The following is a 20,965-nucleotide window of genomic DNA, read 5'->3' as shown; positions in this document are numbered from 1 at the left end:
TAAATATTTGTGCATATTTAAGTGGGTTGTAATGACTGAAGGATTTACTGTCAGTGAGAAGACACATCTATTTGCTGGGCGAGAATACAGCAGTATCTTAGTGAAGCTGGTGAAGCTCTGGATTTGATTGCCAAGGGAGGCATTGGGTTTTCCATTACTGGAGCTTTTTAGCATGTTATCAGACAGACCCTCCTCAGGAATGAATAAGATACCTGTTTTTGAGGGAAGGAAAAGCTCTGAATGATTCCTTGAGGTTCCTTTCTGTTCTACTGGTGCTGTAATCTGAAAGACCTTTTGTCTTCCAATACACAGGTGATAGATGATTCCAGTGGACACCAGAATGAGAGTCATGGATCTACCCATGCCACAGTTGTTAGACCTGGGCCTAAAGCCATCAGTGTAAGCTCTTTGCAAGATTTGCATTTGTGATCAAGTAAGACTGTCAGTGTAAGAGTTACCTTTGAGTAGAGAAATGCATGGTTGTCCTAGTCCAAGACAGCTCTTCCACACTTCATCTCTCTTGATAAAGGTATCTTCATCTTTCAGAGACTTGGGTCTGGTTCGCCTGCAGAAGAGGAGACTGAGAGAGAATCTTATCAATGCTTATAAATATTTAAAGTGTGGGGGTCAAGAGGGTGGGACCAGACTCTTTGGTGGTGCCCAGTGACAGAACAAGGAGCAATGGACACAAAATGGAACACAAGAAATTCCACTTAAACATAAGGAGAAGCTTCTTTCCTGTGAGGGTGGTGGAGCAGTGGAACAGGCTGCCCAGAGAAGTTGTGGAGTCACCTTCTCTGGAGACTTTCAAAACTTGCCTGGATGCATTCCTGTGCAACCTGCTCTAGGTGAACCTGCGGGTTGGACTAGATATCTCTGGAGGTCAATTCCAAGCCCTGACATTCTGTGATTCTGTGACTCTTGTACTGCCTGCAGAGAGATTGCCTTGCTTTCTCTGATTAAAAAGAGACACCTGGGGGAACCTTGCTGCTCACACCAGAAGCAAGGGATTGGTGTATGGAGCAGGGGGTTGGTGGATAACATATAGTGCAGCTCAGGAGTTTATATGTCCTGATGCCTCAACACTCAATCCAAACTCAGCTGGGTGGTGAAGATCTCTAAAATCATTTGGGATTGCATTTGAGTCTGGTAGCTGATGTCAGACCATTACTGGTGATGTACACTAAGGGTGTGTTTTCAGATATCCATTTTCCCTTTGCAAAACCAGTGTAAGACCTAGCAGAGTCTTGTTAAAGAAACAGGACTAGTGAGTTCCTTTCAGTAAATTGTATCTAACAGTCTGCTAAAACTGTCAGCAAACTTTCCCTACTGCTTAAGCTAAATATTTCTGTACAAATTTCACCTCCTCTTTATATACCTGTCCTTTCTGTCCCACTATGACAAATCAGCCCATTATACATGGTTAACTTCTTACCGTGGCCTAAAAGACAGACCTAAAATCCTTTGGCCTGAGTTTAAAATCCTTGCTGCAGTATCTAATCCACTTGCTTTTCTCCTAGGCCCTGGTGGAAGGAGTTACCATTTTACATCAGTTTCCATTTTCCTCAGCCCTGCAAAGAATGTCTGTCATTGCTCAGGAAATTGGTGGGGAGAAAGAGGTCTTCACAAAAGGGGCTCCAGAAATGGTAGCCATGTTATGTAGAGCAGAAACAGGTAACTAATATTTGTAAATGCTTCCTAGAAACTCATATATATATATGTGACTTTTTGTAGCACTGTGAAGTAGAAGGTTCAAATGAGATTTCTGGGTCTATAACTTTGTCCTTCAGCCTGAAAAGTTAGAGTCTCTCTATTGTCCAAGTGTAAGGCTAAGCTCTCATACAGCCCTTCTCAGCAAAGAAGGACTGCTAAGAGATAAATGCAAGTACCAACTTCTGTACAAGGTGTACAGTTTCTGCCAGAATAGGTTGGAAATTTGCCTACTGGTCCAGTATGGATCAAAAAAAGTTTTCTTTTTTTCCCCAAGCCTTGAGAGGGCGGCTAGAAAAGCACAGCTCCTTTATTACACCCTGGAAGAAGGTAAGTCTTTGCAGAATAGTATAGGATCCTAAGTGCAAAGTGACAGAGGAGAGGTAATGTCGTCCTTACTGAGTAAAGTTCAGTTCATCAGCTTTCCTTGAGGTCCTTGGCCTATTGGTAGACTCTAGGTGTACCTGCCCTCTGGAACAGGAACCTTCCCTGCTCCAAAACTTCCTTTTATTAGAAAGCAGTCAAATACCCTGATGAACTGTGTTTTCCTCTTTCTGCACAGTGCCCCCAAACTTCGAAAGCAAGCTTCTGCTCTACACAGCACAGGGCTTTAGGGTCATTGGGCTGGCGAGTAAACCTCTACCAGCAGGGAAGCGATCTTCTGACCTAACAAGGTAAGCCATAAACTGCTCCTTACCAGCCGTACTCAGCCCTGGGCTAGTGGTGCCCACGCAGTACCGTTATCACTACAGCCCTGCCAAGAGCAGGTCTGCAGGACAGAGTTTTGTTGCCTTCAGGCCATAGGGAATCTGATACAAATCGGGATATAGATCTGCCTGAGAATGGGTAGAGGGCACTTCACTACCCCATGAAGTGGAGTAACTCAGAATCCTTACTCATTTCTTAGCTCTGGATCAACACAGGAGATATCACTCTACTACACTCTGAAGTCTAGTACACCCCTCTTTCAGTCCATCATTTCTACCAGTCTCCTTGCAGATTTATCCAGGCTTTCAGCTGAAGAGAAGTCTCTTCCTTTTTTTTCCTGGCTCCTTGGTTAAGGCAAACCAGCAGATGACTCCCATTACACTACCTGTTCTCCAGCCCTGGCAAAGTCAGCAGACTGTCTTCTGGTGCTGTCTTGGTCCAATCCCTGTACCTTTCTAGCTTTAGCTTTCTTTAGCTTCTAGAGAACTCAGAAAACTCTTTTGCTATACTCATAGTACTAGTTTTCCACAAGCCTCTCACAAGAACACCTACATATGAATCCATGTGCTTTTACCTCTAGCTTTTGCCTGTGATACTCCAGCAACATCATTTCTGAAACATCTGTGGTTACTTAGCATCTGCTGTCTTCTCTATTAGCTGCAGGTCCTAATCCAGATGGGGCTCACTTGCTCTTTCTCAGGGCTTTTTGCCTTGCTGAAAAAGCCAATGACACTGAGGTGAAGCGTCAGTGGTGTGTTTAATTCTTGTGACAGGTGTCACAACAGACCTATCCAACCCAATGAGCAAATGTGTGCAATGTGGCCCAAAGTTTGTAGTTGTGTGTGCAGTTATAGGATGTGTGATGTATATACTGCCAGGAGGAAAAAGAAAACTGGAGGTCAAATCCAAGATGGGCTGTGAAAGAAGTGACTATTCAGGCACTACCTGACTCAGCTACTCTGCCATGCAAGTGTTTGGCATCACCTCTTCCTTACTACACTGGCTAAAATAAGTGTTTGAAAGCTTTTCTTTTTTTCAGACTCTTCAGAGTCCACCTGTCTCCCTGAAAGTCCTCTAGTTTATGACTCAGGGATGGGATGGTTTACCAAATTCTGTGCTCAGCTGTGTGTGTTCAACTGTAAAAGAAGCAATAGCACAGGTGTAAAGAAAAGAGTAGGAGAAAACAGAAGTTGGAGTTCCCTCCTGCTCTTTGCTCAGGTCCTACTGACAAGAGTAGCAGATACATTTACTAAGGTGTGTTTCTTTGTTGTACAGTCCTCAGATGAGGACTAGTGTGCATGAACTTTTCAAATCAGACCACCACAGTTTTGGAATCTTGCAGTAAACTCAGGGTGCTTTTTTTCCTGCTGGCTAAGGATGGTGCATAAGTGGAAAACCGTCCAACTTATTCATCAGGCCTCATGTTGGTATGTGGAGCAAGTAGGCTGAAATTGGCTCTTTTTTGATTTGGTAATTAAGCAAACATGAGCTGGAAGCTGGCTATGTGCTGAACTAATTCTTCAGGACAAGGGCAGAAGAGGACAGAAGGATGAAAAATCAAGTGAAGAGCCTCCCTGCACAACCAGTACCACTGACTGCCAGTGGGAAGCAAGCCCTGCTGGTGTTGAAACAGCACCACAAAAGACAGGCGGCCTGGGACTGGTAAAAATGAACGAGTTAATTCTTTTGAGCTAGATGGGATGGTTAGGGGTTATAACTGGCTGTCAGAAAATTCAACAGCAAGATAGGCCAAAGGCAAAAAGAAGAATGAAATCTTTGTCTCTGTTCTTCACTGTCAGGGAGGAGGTAGAATCTGATCTGACATTCCTGGGTCTGCTGATCATGGAGAATCGATTAAAGAAGGAGACAAAGCCTGTCCTGGAAGAGCTCAGTGCTGCCCGCATCAGGAGTGTGATGGTCACAGGTATCTAAAAAGCATGCGTTATTTATGTGGCCACTGGTCCAGACAGGGAGGCCAGCCATGTTGGAGTGAACAGTCTGCTGCTTTGTCACTACCACTGGGAGGAAAGGCACAGACATTTGTATCTTTCAGAGAATTGTAGTCCAAGAAGCATCTGTGTTGTAATAATTACATGAGCTGAACCCTGCAGGATTATGTCCCTAATAACTTCACCAGGCTGTGTCAGATGCTTAACTCTTAATCTGTCCCACTTTCACCACAGATCAGAGCCTTCTGTTCCTCTGATGCTTTCCAGTGAGTTCATTTTTCTCCCTGGTGAAGTTATCAGGTGACATGCACAAAGACATGTCATGCATGATCCCATCTTTGTAGGGCCTCATGAATTTCTGTTGTCATAGATGAGCAGAGGTGGGACATGGATGCCAGGACAAATCACTGAACCTTATGACATCTGTTTGCTCATGCCTACCAGTCCCTATTTATCCCATGCTTTCCTTGAAGGGCTGGTTTGGATTTGGATAGGATAACCCCTAGTTTTTCCATGATCCAAAGATATTTTTCCAGGAGTCGCACAGAACTTGTCTTTTTGGGCTTCCCCCCTTTCAGGACACATCCTGCACCAAAGCCATCTAAGGCAAATCGATGACTATCAGTGATACTAACAGCAACTGAGCAGTGACTCCTTTATTGTTTTTTCTCTCTAAAACACACTGTCTAGGAGCAGGTTCCCCATCTGGATTTCTTCAAGCTGAAAATGAAAATATTTCATTTTCAGATGAAAATATGTTTCATTATTGAGACAGACCTCATCTGCAAAGTTTTGATCTTTATCAAAAATGTTCTTAGGCACAGACAGGAAAAGGCTGTTTCCATGCTTGAACAATTCCTCATTACAGAAATTTTTAGATAACACTCCCCTTAATTTTTCTAGGTGACAATATTCAGACAGCTGTAACTGTTGCCAAAAATGCTGGGATGATATCTCCAACAAACAGAGTGATTCTTGTGGAAGCAAAGAAAATACCTGGATCTTTATCAGCATCTATAACCTGGAAACCACTAGAAGAAAACAAAACTGAAGATTACAGAAGCCTGGTGAGCATACAAGAAGCAAGTGTTGTGCAGCAGGAAGACAGATTAAGCTGGAATGCTTTAAGTAATGCAGTGGGATTATGCTAGTGTAACAGAGACCAGTCAGTCACCCTCGTCTGCATGCCAGAATGTTATGTGCTAGAAGGGTGTTTTAAAAGAAGGGATCTTTATAAAAATGTACACCCTAGCACTTCCTTCCTAGCATATTATCTTGTGAACACATTTTTTTTTCTAACTGCTTAGCTAAGTTTGAAACCTAGGAAAGATTTGTCTTTAGCCCTCATGCTTAGCTGTTGTCAGTTACAGCACGTTTCCTTTCCTTGCAAGGTAAATTTGCTAGTATATGGACTTCAAGCCTTTGGAACTACACTGAATGAACCAGCTCTGTGCAAGCAGGTAGAGAGTTAGCACTTCTCCATACCTGCAGAAAGAAAACAGATGAACTGCTGAGAAATTACATCTCCACTGTGAAACCTAGGCTAGCTGTGCCAAGAAGTTATATTTGACTGAGCATGTCCACAAAGAAACTGAGGCAGAGACCAGTTACTCTCTCCCTGAAGAGTATGTCAGCACCTTGAGGTGCTGAGCCTTCTAGATGATCAGGAATCTCTGCAGGGCTTGTTGAAGGGCTCCTTTCTACCAAGGCTCAGCCTGAGCAGCATCTTCACTGCATTTCACTGCAAAAAGGCATGCCTAGCTGTGGTGCCCATATGCTCTCTAGGCCCTCTCACTCACCATGCAGCCCACCAGACTGGCACTCTTGCATAAATTCTATCAGATATGGCAATGCTGAGAGGCAGCTTTTAAGACACAGGAAGCACCCAGTTCACAAACACTGAGCTTAATGGCATTGTATGCCTAAATCCCTTTACGAATCCAGGCAAAGGCAATGGTTCTTGAACCCAGGTCTCCCGGAGCCTACACAGGTGCCCTCCCCATGGTATGCCCTTTTCTTTGTAGTGGTACCTGTGTGACTGCCCATAGCAGCTTCTGAGGGCCCGGGAGCAGCACTCATTCTGTCTTGTTTTACAGGAGGATGACAGGCAGACCGACCGAGGAGTCAGGCTGGCCTTGGGACCAGCCCGGTATCATTTTGCCATGAATGGAAAATCTTACCAAATTGTAGCACAGCATTTCAGGCACTTACTTCCAAAGGTAAGGTCTGGATTATTTAACTGGAGTAGGCTTGCCATTCAGTAGACTTGGCTTGTCCTGAGTTAATTAGCTGAAGATGTCTGTATCAGGACATCTTTGGGGAACAATTTTAACCCTGAAATACTTACGGGCTGGATGAATCTCCGATATTAACATACAGGGAAGGATCTGAAAATCCCTGGATTTTTTCTGCATGTGAGAGGAGCAGACCTGCTTCATGGGGTGAAGATGTGAGTTAAAAATATTTTTATCCATATGCCTGGCTCTTGCAGAGCACTGATTCTGTCCTGTGTTGGAGGACAGGAGAAAACATGGTATTACACAGCATCCAATTCAGCACGACTTGTCTGATTTATGCAAAGGATAATCTCATGAATTCTCTTCTAGTAAATCCCTGTCTGGTAATCTGTGTTCATCAGATAATTCAAACAACACACCAGGCCTCTTGTCCTTATTGTGATTGTTATTTTTTGAAAAATATTGATTAAGATACCTTTTATCTTTGATCATCAACCTTTCCTGCTTTGGAGTCTAGCATCAATTGTTTTCAAATGTGATTTTTTGGTGGTTTCTATTCCAGATTATCACTGAAATCACTGTGACTTACCCAAGTGCTTGAAAAATTACTTCCTTTTTTTCACCTTACAGCTCCTGCTGCATGGCACAGTTTTTGCTAGAATGTCTCCTGGTCAGAAATCCAGCCTTGTAGAAGAGTTTCAAAAGCTGGAGTAAGTTCATAATGTGCACTAAGAGTTCTGAAGTGTTTGATGAAATTCCAGGCTTGAAAAGAGTCTAGTAAGAGCCAGCATTTGTCTAACGTAACATTTCCTTGAAGTTTAGAAACCTGAAATTTCCACAGACGTAGAACTTAACTGTAGGTCACTCTATTTTTCAGTTACTTTGTGGGCATGTGTGGAGATGGAGCAAATGACTGTGGGGTAAGTGAAAATTCTTTACAATGTATTTATTTATAAGATGAAAAAATGCAAGGCCAGTAGGATATCCCAAACTGAGCACATGTTGGAGGTGGGAGTGCTTTGCTTATTCACAGGGCAGCTGTACTGGCTCCAGTACTGATTTGGGCCTGATCCCACAGCATAGTCCTTACCATGCAAGAGCTGTCCTAGGCAGAGATTGTTGCAGTTTGTGTTCTCAAGGACTGGTTCATGTCCTTTGCAGAAACCACCAGAGGATTCTCCAAATCCTCCACTGGGCTTTCTGTCAACGTCTTCAGTGTCTGAGGGTGGAGAAGACTAGGGTGAGGAGGAGTTTGCGTGGGGAACAGATGTAGCCCCGCATGGTTTTTGTAAGTGATCATTTTAGAAGTGCAAGAAAGTTTGTTTTTTTTTTTTTTTTTACCAAAAGGAAGGGTCCATGTTCAGTAGGAACCCGTAACTGTTGTAGGCAGGTTCAGTTCACTTCATGACTTCACACATCCTTGTGGCAGTGAGAGCAATCCCACCTAGGCAGTGAAGCTCTCACTTGCCCTAACACAAAGTCCCAAGAATTGTGCTGGGGGATGCAAGCAGAGAACCTAGACTGTGTACATCAGGTGTCACTGCAAGTAAGTGCTGCCAAAGGAGGCAGAGCCAAACCCATCTTCTGCAGTTGGTAGTGGATGGCTTTGGGGTCTGTGGAAAATGGGCTTTCCTGTGCTGTCATCCCCATTCTTCTGGACCTGATGCCTCAACTGCATACCACTCAAGGAACCTGTTGGGTGGATCACACTCACGCAGTGAAGAGGGCCTGCTGTTGACAGGACACATCCTGTAATAAGGGGTCACTCTTAACTGCCATGGCAGTTGCCAAGTCTTCCTGCTTTGTGCGTGCTGAGGAGGAATGTGGCTTTCAGGCTTTGAAAGTGGCGCATGCAGGGATATCCCTGTCAGAGCAGGAGGCGTCTGTGGCTTCACCTTTCACCTCCCGAACCCCCAGCATAGCCTGTGTGCCAGAGCTGATCAGGTAAGTGTGGACTTCTGTTTCCTACGTCATAAAGAAAATGTTCCCAGTCCTCTCAGATATTAGTGTTGGATGTTCCCACCAAACCGGAATGTACGTATCTAGAGAGAAATAAATGGCTTTGACCTTGAAGTTGCCATTTGCCTAGTTCCAACTGTAATTCCTTTAAGATATATTAATTCCCTTAAATCTACAAGAGGAGGGCATTTACAGCTGAGCTTTATGTCATTAGCAATATTTTAAATGCAAAAGAAATAGCAAGATGAACAATGCTCTATAAAGCTGATGCCTACAAATCAACCTGTACACACTACTGTTAGGCCCTGCCTCTGATACCCTCTGCAAGCAAAACATCTCTTATGCCAGGATCCTGATTTTACTTACTAGGGCAGATGAATAACCAGGGAGAGTGCATTACCCTCACTGCAGGAGGAGAGGACTTGTTAGTTTGAACTCACCAAGCAGCTGCTGGGCTTTGTATGGTTTTCCTCATACCAAGCTATTACCTGCACTATCAATGTCAGCAGGAAAACTCACTAGGGTAAATTGTAATCTTGGGAACAGACATGACCAGATTCAAGCCCGTTCACTTGCAGCAGGATTTCTGCAAGTGAAGATTTTACTTTTTTTCAGACCATATTTTATTTATTTCACCTCCCAGCAAGGTACTGGCAGAGATTTCTCTACTTGTAACACATGCCTGTTTTTCAACAGGGTTTTGAGAGGGCTGGCAACAGGAGCAGACCCATCACCTAACTGCTGTCCTTCATTCGTGTCTCCACACAGGGAAGGCCGTGCTGCCCTTGTCACTTCCTTCTGCATGTTCAAGTACATGGCATTATACAGCACCATTCAGTACCTTGGTGTTCTCCTGCTGTACTGGGTATGTCTTGGGAACATGTTGGCTAGAACCAGATGACCTTACTGCTCCCTTGTAGGAGAAACATGGCATGAAAGCCACAGTAAAACTAGGGTATGGAGCTTTACCTTTATCTGAGCTGCAGATCTCTGTGGTGTGATCCTATGGTCCTCCTGTACTCTTGGTGGAAGACTTCCCATTAACTTCAGCCAGGGGGCTTAACATCCAAGCTGGGCAAAAAGAAGGCTGAGATATTGAAAAGTATTTTGGCTGAGGGCCTATGTCTGTGAAACAGGAGAATCTGGCATAAGCATATGCTGTTGCAATTTATTCAACATTTAAAGCATGAATTAACTTGACAGTAAGCAAAATCCCCTGGAGTGCCTTAAACCACTTTTGCATGGCTTCTTCCCAAATAGAGAGGAAGGCTTTGCATTCAGAAGTCACCCAGCATTGAGAAAACACGTCCCTTTCTGTTGCATTGAGTAAACTGGAAGCGTTGCTAGTGCGGCTGGTGCACAGAACGAGAGTACTCACTGCGGGCCCAGTGGTGACGAGCCTACTGGCAGGGTGCTGATTGTGTGGCCCCCTTCTCTGCTGAGTAGCATTTCAGAAAAAATAACACAGCGTTAGCTCCACGAAAATAGTGCAGCTTTCTGGAGACAATATAAACAAGCCCACGGCAAATGTCTGATGTATGTTTTTTTTTCTTTGTGTTCCTCTTTTCAGCAGCTAAACTCCTTTGGGAATTACCAATTTTTGTTCCAAGATCTGGCTATTACCACTGTAATTGGTGTGACAAGTAAGCCCCTTAGTCATCCTCTGTATTAATGAGAGAATGATCTCAAATATTTTTCACCTCCTTGGAAATGAATAATTCTATGTACAGATAGGAGAAAGAGAGAGACTACATAGAGTACAGGATGTTTAGATTAGTAGGGGAAGCATCTTGCTCGAGGAAAGCTCTGATACAAGACAGGTTCTTCTTAGTGGTGCATTTGCTGAAGCTGTAGATTGTTGATAAATGGGATATTATCTCCAGAAGGAGTAAAGCCAGACGTAATTCAGTAGAAAGTCTATTCAGGCTTTTCCCTGTTGACTTAGGAAGGCAGATTAAGAAGATACTTAGGGATCCATAACCAAATGAAAACTGTAGGTATTGACAGGGGTCCAACTCATATTTAAAGACAAGAAAGGAAAGTGTGATGAAAATGGAGAAGAAAGAGATGACAGATGTCAGACACTACACAGCAGGAAGCTGTAAGCCATGAATGACAGGGAACCAGTGGTGGAGGGGAAGGAGGAAAGACAGGGTTATTGAGATAGAGGAAATGCAAGGAGAGGTTTAGAAGCATGAATGGCAAGGGCAGAGGAATAAAAAGCAGGTAGAAAAACCACATAGCCGTCTTCTGTCTCTGCTGGAGCACAGACAACTGGAAATTGCCTTGATTAGAAAGCCTAAAAGGGTCCCACGATGCTGGGTACCAAAAGTTACCTTGCTGTAGGTAGCCCATTTGGAACACTGCATCAAGACTTTCTGCATAGCTCTTTTACTCAAAGTCTGAATAACTTCGTTAAACCTAAGAAGAGAGGAATACCTGTTGGGTCAGCTAGTGCAGTCCTCTCCCAGCAAAAACAGCTGGGCACTAGGTGTTTAGTCCAGGAGGATGCAGAGAATATGGGCAACAGAATATCGCAAGCAACAATTGTCAAGTGACAAAGAACAGGAGAGCCTGAGCATGCCCTTATATCCTTTGGCCTGACAGTAGCCAAATAAAATAAAAATACAACATTTTCTTTTCAAAAAATGCCTCATGGTCGTCAAAGGTCACTAATTAACCTCTTCTATGGCCAATAAGATTTTGTAAGAAAACAACTCCGTATTTTGTACTTGATATAGTACTTGTATGAAGTATAAAGACCATTATAGACTGTAAAATTGCTGGGTATTGGTAGCAGTCATTCACATACTCTCTCGTATTTTGGACACACTGATAAACAAGTCTGTGCACGTTTCAGTGAGTTTCACAGGTGCCTACCCAAAGCTGGTTCCCTACAGGCCTCCTAGCCAACTCATCTCACCCCCGCTGCTGCTCTCAGTTGTACTTAACATCCTCTTCAGCCTCAGCATGCAGATTTTTGGGTTTGTGGTGGTCCAGGAGCAGCCTTGGTACGGCAAGACCGATATACACGGGTAGGTCCCCTTCTTGGGATTCTGGGTGACACAGAGTAGACCTAGTGGGACAATAGTGATCGGTTTATCTACAGGCTTGATCAGCAGCTGCAGACAGAGCTTGTGCTTTGCAAGGGTGCAAACACATTAACCAGTGTTGTCTGCAGGTCCCTAGGCTCTCCAGCAAGTCTACTGTGCAGTGCACTGCATGTGGTGAGAATGCTTTTGCTGAGCACAAAGAGGAGTATTTGATTGCAGGGAAGACCAAGATATCCAAGCAGGTTTGAGCTCAGGCTCTGCCAAGTTCAGCAGACTCAGCCCAGTGGGTAACACTGAGAACACTGCCAATAACCTGCATCCTCGGGACAGCAGGAGTAAGCCATAGCTATGAGGGAGGATTCCTGATAGTGGTAGGGGAAGCTGGGGGAAATAACCAGGAGGGTGACATTCACTGCCCAGTGTGACACTCTTTTTCAGCGCCTGCCTCTCAAAGAACAGCCACATGGAGAATTCTTCCTCTGTGTCCAGCCTGGGGCTCAATGGGATGAGAGACGAAGACGATGGGCAAATGGACAATGGCTACAAGAGCTATGAAAACACCACAGTGTGGCTGCTGAGTACCATCAACTGCCTCATCGTGGCACTAGTGTTTTCCAAGGGAAAGCCTTTCAGGCAACCCATCTACACAAACTGTTAAGTACGGGGAGAGAGGGAGGGATCTGTGAGTAAGTCAACTGAGGAGGTCAATTCACTAGGGCAAAATGAAAGCTTGACTGAGGTGATGCCAGCTAGAAAGCAGGAGCCAAATATTAGATTTTTAAATTACTGAAGGCCACCTTTTTAGACCTTTTAGTACCAGTGGCATCCTGTGACCAGCAGTTCTCTGAGCTGGGCCCACATTTTGTGTTTCTCTACTGCTAACTTGGCCATGACATTTGGATTTCTAAAACAGACAAATGGAGTTTGGTAAAGACTTTTAAGGAGTAGTAGGAAGGTGGTGGTGGCTGGAAGAAGCATCATGTTACTTAAGGTAGCCTGAATGAGACAGCTCAAGAAGAGCCAGAATTAGATGGTCTCACTTTGCATTCACTCTTTAGAATAACTCTGAAAGAGCCCTGTGACAGTCTCCTCAGCACTTGCTGGTTGAGCAGGATTTGAGAGAACTCATGTTCAGGGCATTCTTTTTGCGCCCATCTCAGAAAAAAGCACCCAATGAAGTCTGCACATTTGGAGAGGCTGTTTCCTATTCCAAAACCAGACACATTTAGCATTTGCTAACTCCATGACCAGTAACTTCTTTAAAGAGGAAAGATCAAAGGAGGCAAAAACTTGAAGGGGCTGCAGTGAAGTCTGGTGGGTCAGTTCTGCCTCTGAAATACTGCCATATGAGGGGAAGATGAGCAGGTGTGATTGTGGCAGTTTTGGAAGCTGCAGTGAGGCATAAGAGAGCTGTTCTCTTTCTATGTGGGACTAATCCTGCAGCAAAGGCAAAGCTCTCTTCAGTTATTCTTTTTTTTTTTGCTGGAGAATTAAATTCATGCTGAAAGTTTCATGGCTTTGCTGTTTTGGTATGGTAATAGTGAGGAGGGGCCATTCCTCCTGTTTTGGCATGGTCATGGTGAGGAGGGGCCATGGATTTTTTTTTTTATTTTATTTTACTATTTGGCACAGAAAATTATTACAGTCTTCTGTAGTAAAGGCAAGCAGCTGAGGTTGCTCATAAATGTGTGGTTCTATTTGCTTGTTCTTGTCCCTTCAGATGTGTTTGTACTGGTGCTGATAGTGCAGCTGGGCGTTTGCCTTTTCTTGATGTTTGCCGATATTGATGGTCTCTACTCTATAATGGACGTGAGTATTGTTCCAAGACAGGTGTTCTTCCTACTGACAGTCCCATTATAAGTGCACTGGGATTGTTTTTAACAAAAGGCACAGATTTTTGCAGGGATATGTGGCACCTCTAAACACAAATAAAATTTAAAGAGATGGATTTTAGATGATGGATTGAAAACCTTTCAGAAATATGGTAGGTCTGAACTAAGATCTGCGTGTTCTGACACCTGGATAGCTACAGGTGTGCATTTGAAAGTTTCAGCTCATTGTCCATGCAGCAGATGACATCGCTAAGCTTACCATGCTTGCTATGTTGGTGACTTGAGAGTTGTGAAATGGGGAGAAGAAAGGGGCTAGGCCCTGCGAATTTAAACTCAAGCTGATGCACTTGTGTTTCTCAGACTGTGCTACTCTGCACACAGAACCTCTTGCAAAGATCATCTGGCGGTCGGCACTCACAGCACCTCTGGCGTCTCAGACCCCAGTATTTTCAGCCTCCCTGTTTAAATTTTGGACAGCCCACAGTTTCCTGAAGCAGCATTTGGATTTAGAACAGTTATAGAGGAAGACCAGTGGGGCTGTCACAGCAATCAAGGATATATCTTGATCTTTGATTAATCAATATCTGTAGGGCTTGGCTTACTCAGCCTGGCAGAATGCAAGCCGGGAGCTGCCTTGTGCAAATCCATCCCAGGGGAAGCACAAGGGAAGGGTAAGATTTACATCAGCCGTAGGACAGGGCTGTCAGTGGAGCTGCCGGTTAGTATGTTGAGGCTGGGAGATGTTAACCTCCTCCCTCCACCGTGACACTCTCACGGCCTCGTAGTAGGAATCACAGGAACCAAATGACAAAAGCAACAGACAGCTATTTTTTCAGCACATTTGTAATCAGAAGGATGAAATGTGGTGGATTTGAATATCAAGTACTGACATGCTGCTGCTTCCAGTCCTGTATGTTTGTGTGACAGTTAGGATGTGGATTTAGAAGCTGAAATAATGCAACATGGAACGAGAAACATAGACAAGGGGAACGGACCTGGCTTTTAAATGCCAAGCAGCCCACCTAAAACTGCCTCACCGTGTAACTGTTTCCAGTGCCATGGCTCAGCGGGCAGACCCGGTTAAAGAACTTGCCACGAGATGGCATTTCAAAGCAAGTCTTAGTGCTGGTGTGCACTGTGGTGACACAGGACATGATCAGCACTGCAGCTTCGAGGGGCTACAATGCCCTGGGGGAGAGCTGCAAAACTCCCAGCCTGGCGGGAGGGAATACGCTGGATTTGCTGCGCAGAGAAAAGGAGGGAGTGGCAATCAGAGACTCTGCAATAGCCTAGCCCTGGAGAAAATGCTGATCCAAATTTTGGATCTGACCTGCATCTCCAAAATATTTTGAGCTACAGCCAGAAAGCCAGTCCTGCCAGCTGTGGGGAACTGGAGCTGGGTTTGGAGCTGAATACTATTTCCTATATTAGAAAGAAAGCAATAATTTAAATTTCCTATTGCAGTTCTGGGTTATGGTTTTCCCTGCTGCTTCATAAGTTTAAAAGTGTCTTTATGAATAATTCCTCCAGACAAATAGCAATATTGGCTCATCAGCAGTGGGCAGCCTGTGTGGGATTCTGGCTTTTGATGACACAAAGCTGGTGAAGGCTCTAGAGAACAATTTATCTGAGAAGCTGCTAAGGGAAGCTGGGGTTGTTTAGCCTGAAGAAGAGGAGGCTCAGGGGAGACCATATCGCTCTCTACAACTGCCTGAAAGGAGGTTGCAGTGAGGTGAGGGTTGGTCGGTTCTCCAAAGTCACAAGTGGTAAGACAAGAGGAAATGGCCTCAAGTTGCACCAGGGGAAGTTTAGGTTGTTTAGAAATATTAGGAAATATTTCTTCACCAAAAGGGCTGTCAAGCCCTGGAACAGCCTGCTCAGGGAAGTGGTGGAGTCACCATCCCTGGAGGTATTTAAAAGATGTGTAGGTGTGGTGCTGAGGGACATGGTTTAGTGGTGACCTGGCAGTGCTGGGTCAACAGTTGGACTCAATGATCTTGGGGGTCTTTTCCAACCTAAGTGAGTCTATGATTCTGTGACACAAGCTTCCACCAGTTTCTAGTGTGAACACACATTGTTGAACAGCTTCTCCTGCTTTTTTTCCCAGCTCGTTTGTACCCCTTCCACGTGGCGGATCTCCATGGTGATAATGCTTGCAGTCACATTTGCTGTGTCCTTCCTTGTTGAGGTGAGCATGCTTCATTGAATGCACCTGTCAGCACTAATTGGAGAAACAAAAGGTTCGGGTCTCACTCCTTCTCCTTCCTCCTCAGCCCAGCTTGGGAATGTGTAGTAAAACAGGAGCCATTGCTGCTACCACTTTCCTCAAAAAACAGGAGTCCTTACTGCTTACTCTCTTTCCTCAAAGCCCCACATCTGAATGGTCAGATATGAGAGAATGCAAGGCCCAACCACCTTTTTGTTCCTCTGGTGATTGGGGTGTATTTGCCCCTGCCCTAGTCTAGAGAAATGTGGACAGTCTTTGGTGTTTTCTGCTCAGATCTTGAAGATCTTGTGAGGAGGAGCTGGTCCCAGTTTTCTGGTGAAGAGCTCTGGTGGAGGTGGTATGAGAAGTGGTCAATAAAAGTCCGTCTAAGGGATACGGATGATTAGGACAGGGTGGGAGATCTGGCCTTCCACTACTTGCTTTGTGTGTGTCCTGTGGATGAAGAGGGAAAACTGCTGTCCAGGTCCCCCTGAATTTTGCTTTTGCTCTTGCTTTTACAGGAAGCTGTCATCGAGAACAGACGCCTGTGGCTGTTCCTGAAAAAGACCTTCCAGTACCACTCAAAGAGTCATTACAAGAGGCTGCGGCGAGTGGTAGAGCAGGACTCGGCCTGGCCACCTCTGCACAAAACCTTCTTCTCAGATTCTGTGGCAGTATCAGTAGAGGGAAATATGGGAGGCCATAGCAATCCAATATTTGACAGCAGTGAGGACACACTCTGAGGGAAACTGCAGAGGACACATGTCCAGAACTGCTGCAAATTGAATATTGGCAAAGTGTTCATGGTTGGAAAATGCCGTTGCTGCATGCCTCTCTTGAACTGCACTGTGCCATCCATGAGGATGGGGGCTCCTCCAGATGAAAAGTTGCTAATTCAGATACCAGCACTCCTCTGAGGAGATCCTCTTCCAGAAAACAAGCAGAATTTACTCCTGATAGAGGCTGCTGAACATAGGAAGGTCCTGGGATTCCTGTAGCTCCGGGGGTTTCACATACTGCTACCTAGGGCCTGGTTTTTGTTGTTTCTTTTTCCCCCTGCTGTGAATGCTTAGCTTTCTAGAGCTGGAAGGATCTGCAAATAGCCAAAGCCTTCTAGAAGCATCCATTCCCAGCAACCATTACACTCTTCCCATGATGGGAACAACGTGGAATTGCTGTCTCACTGCTACCAAGCGACCTGTTTGCCATCTACTCAGTTTAAAACATGTAGTACTTACATTTTCTGGGTGAAAAATCTACTGACCTACAGAGCAGAATGATTTCATTGTTTAACAGTTCTTTTCTGAGGGAGGTATTTGGGATATCCATTTCAAAAAAGTAGAATGGAACACATGGTAATTGCAAATTATGATTTCATCCTGTGGGTCTACAAGGACATGCTGTCCCTTGTGTGTGAGCTTGCTCTACTAGAGTGGATGCTGCAGAGCTGGGCTGCTGCCTGGCATCAGCTCCTGGCTTACCAGTGCCAAAAGAAGCAGATGTTGAAGGGGTTACTATCCCCAAGGGCCTAAGGCCTGAATTAAAAGACAGGGAGCTAGCTAGGTTTCAGTATAATTTTATTAAATTCCGTGGCATGCTCATAGGTTGAACCATCTGAGGTTCTGGCTGTGGTTCCAGCTGTAATTACACATGCTACACACCATGTGTCATTTGTCAACTCATGCCCCTCACCTGCTAACCTTCGGTGACTTTTACTTACTCTGCTGAGCTGCTTCTGCCGCATATAAATGCAGCAGCACTGCACATTTCTGCGAGTTTTACCTGCTTAAAAAAAAAGCAGCTTCTACCAGCACATGTTCTCTCAGCCCGTCGATGAGAGGCTGGCTTCCTGCTCGCCGTGTTTTGCACCCGAGGTCCCTAGCTGTGTAAAGCAACAAGGTATCAGCCAGGGAGGCTTTGGGCCAACAGGAACTCTTCCTTTTTTGGATAAGGTGTGCAGGTGAGTTGTCCACTCTTAACCGACAGCACAATTTGTTTTTCATATCTGCAGCTTCCTGTGCTTTTCTTGGGTGGGGCGACACTGGGGCCTGTAAGTTCCCACTGTTAGATGCTAAGCACTCTTGCACTACCAGAGAAACCCAGAAGAATCAGGCAAGCTGGAAGTCTGTACAGATTCCTTTGGTCTTTTAGAGTAAAAAGCAGCTCTGGAAAACTAAAAGCAAATCAGAAGAGATTATGGATTGTTTTGATTCAACATGTCTGTACCAGAACACTGTTTAAGAAGAATTTAGCTTGACTCAAAAAATAACTTTCTAAACTTTCTTAAAGGATAAAAAAAAAAAAGTTTCAGCTTAAATAAAACATCTATTTGACTCAAAGCAATTTTTCCCTGGTTTTAGACAAGTTTGGCATAAGCAAATGGAGTAAATACCTCTCTACCTCCTTGCAGTTTACCTAATGGCAAATAACTGCCACAAAGCCACCCAGCTTGACAGAACCCAGCACTGGTTCACATTTATTCACAGAAGTGTCTCTGAAGTTAGCATGAGTTCCCAGCTTGCAGCACAATCCGCTGGCACGTAACTAGATGCTCTATGTACTCCTTGCAGCTTCAGGAGACACCGAAGAGCAGGTCAGTGGAGCTACTCCTGCCATCCTCTGTTTGAGACACCGTAACATTGTCCTCAGAGACCTCCTGCACACCAGAAATATGTTGCTGCATGTGATAAACGGGCAGCTGCAGCAGCATCGTGGACTAGATGTAATTTACGTTTAGGTCACCACTGACAGCATAAAGGTGTCAACTCGTGGCAAACCTGTGGCAATTGTGGGGTCAACAAGATCAGGACCTGCTTGCCTGCTGCTGAAATATTCCCTTACCTCCAAGAGAGGAGAATGTCATGCTAGGTGACATTTAACTTCTGCGGCTCTTTAAGCTGTCAGTTGTGTTCCACCATCCCATGCCGTGTCTCCAGCCATATTTGGCAGACGTTTTATCTTCCCTCAGTGGTGTCAGCCATGCTTCAATCAGCAGAACTGTGCCATGTGTCCCAGCTGCACTGACCTGTGTATAAAGCATGACTTGGTGGCCATCAGGAGACAAGCGATGTGTTAGGCCAGTCCTTCCTGCAGAAACTGGTTCATTTGCACACGTAAAATCCCTTGTGTTCCACTCCCTCACCTCTGCTGGAACATCAGATCCACATCCCAGTGTTAGGCTGGTCCCCTCAAGCCTGGACTGGGAATGTATTTAGGGTCAAGATGGGGAATAAGCCCAAACAGAATCTTCAAAGAGTGTTCAGGATTCACATCTCCATTTTGCATTTTGAGGTTTTCTCTAATTTGAAAGGATCTTATACTTCTGGAACTCAGGACAGCATGAACAGCGGTGAGCACCTTCCTGCCTGCAGTCCATCTACCAGGCACCTGCCGTGCTCCTTTTGCCCACCCTCACTGGGGCACGCAACAGAGGCAGGTACAACGTAGGTGCTCAGCTCTGAGCAGTTAAACTTGCTGCTTGGCTCTCACAGCTTGTCACACTGACAGAACAGCAGAGAAACAGGAACAAAACCACAAAACTCAGCCACTCAATGAGAAGAGTTGGTTTGTAGGAGTATTATAAGAGTATTTTGCAAATGCTGGGGCTGGGGAAGGGCAGGGACAGATTGAGAGCCCTGGATGTGGCTTCCCCAGTCCCTATCTGCAGTCCAAGCTGTCCAAACACAGCTGAGCTCCAGGCTCACTTTCACCTTTTGTGACTGGCAGTGGACACTGGTTGTAAAGCCCCTGGTGATCTTTGCCAGCAGACACTGTCCATCCTGGTTAGCTCTCTACAACTAAATCAAAGGGGCAGACTCTCTGGAGCACAGCCAGTCCACTGAGCTGTGCTGCCACTCTGAGCAGCTAATTTCAAAATTTAATTTTCCTTTTGAAATGCGCTTGTCCTAGCTAATGAAAGAAGAACATCACTTTTATTTTTGTCTTTCCCATTTTTTATGACTTATTTGTCTTGATACAATCATCACAATTTTTTCTACTCATCAGCACTCTAGAGCTCAGCCTGCTAGGCAGCACACACAGCCAACGGAGGAACAAAGCTCCTTTTAAAAGATGCAGACCCTCGCCAACAACAGCTGTAGGTGTGCATAATATTAACAGGCCAGAACTTTTCACAAGACATACCAGCTTTCCACTCACGTAGCACCTTTTGTCTGAGGAACTTGATGCACTTGCTGCAGCTCTTGAGGAGAATTACAGAGAAGGCAAAGTACCTGCCAAGGATCAACCAGAAAAGGAAAGTACAAACAGCTGGTACCTAGACCACTCAGTTCAGGGAAAGAAAACAGAAAATTCCTATATCGCAGGTGTCTGAGGCCAACAACTGGGTTTAGAGGACTCGTTACTTACATTTATAGCTTCTAAAGGCTTCATGGTGGAAAAATAGACCAGACAGGGCTTAACCATCTAGAGCCTTTGTCTCGTTGGTGGGCAGATGACACCCAGCCCCTGAGCGGGAGGGTCATGCTGTGCTGTGTGATGGGTCAGTGCACCATGAGCTAATTGCCACATGCATGCCAAGAACAGCAGCTCTCAAACACAACCTTGGCCAAGCCAGGCTGAGAAAATTTGCTTCCTGGTTGGCTATCAGCAGTGGGGACACAACTCCTATTCTAAGGCAGTAACTAGAGTGTATCTGAGATATAAAAAGTATTTGTATAGCTCAGGAGTGTCCTGTTTTCACAGAGTGCCTTGTGGCTGGTGACCACAGGAGGTGTTTATCACTGACAGCTTTGGTTACTCGGTGTAGGTCACTGTAAGTAAAATGGAGTCAAGAAATATCCTTCTTCTTTAAATCTAATTAACAAATTTCTTCAGGACTTCCTAGATGATTAGCAGGCAGGGTTAGAATACAAGCCTCCCACTTTATTGTAGAATTGCTCCAGCCTTTCTCCTAGACCACGTGATAGATCATTCAACATGAAGGAGTGTCTTCTGTCAAGAAGAGAGTGAGGCAGGAGAGAGAAAGAGGAAATCAGGACATCATAACAGGCTCTTTCTCCTGAACATGCAGATTCCTTGGGAGGGACTGGAAGAAGTGGTTTTGGACCTGGGAAGTGATTCAGAGAATAGGAGATATGTTTTCTTTATGTCTTGCTCTCCTCTAGCAACCCACCCAAGGTCAGATAAATCTTGATTCGATAGGTCCAAGCCAGGAAAAGCAGCAATGTTCCCTCAGCCATTCTTCAATTAGCAAAGTCCTACTACTGTATGCAATCCCCACGCACGTGCCAGTGAGTGCCCAACAGGTACTCCGAGCAGTTGCCACAAGTGCCTGTTGCTGTAAAGCAGC

At 45.0% G+C, this 20,965-nt stretch overlaps 1 protein-coding gene across 1 annotated transcript; it reads left to right on the top strand.

The window, feature by feature from the left end:
• The first annotated feature begins 317 nt into the window (after positions 1-317).
• Positions 318-16,433, top strand: LOC103778735 (probable cation-transporting ATPase 13A4). The gene is made up of 16 exons (XM_008946340.1): positions 318-399; positions 1,521-1,674; positions 2,273-2,384; positions 4,218-4,342; positions 5,271-5,434; positions 6,464-6,586; positions 7,235-7,314; positions 7,482-7,524; positions 8,439-8,548; positions 9,332-9,428; positions 10,134-10,206; positions 11,424-11,598; positions 12,055-12,269; positions 13,337-13,425; positions 15,556-15,636; positions 16,176-16,433. The coding sequence occupies exons 2-16, from the start codon at positions 1,581-1,583 to the stop codon at positions 16,395-16,397; spliced, it is 1,803 nt and encodes a 600-aa protein (XP_008944588.1). The 5' UTR covers positions 318-399; positions 1,521-1,580; the 3' UTR covers positions 16,398-16,433.
• Positions 16,434-20,965: the final 4,532 nt, after the last annotated feature.

This window comes from Merops nubicus, unplaced genomic scaffold (genome assembly GCF_000691845.1).
Source record: "Merops nubicus isolate BGI_N331 unplaced genomic scaffold, ASM69184v1 scaffold4368, whole genome shotgun sequence".
Lineage (NCBI taxonomy): Eukaryota > Metazoa > Chordata > Aves > Coraciiformes > Meropidae > Merops > Merops nubicus.
This window is presented reverse-complemented; position numbering and strand designations above follow the sequence as displayed.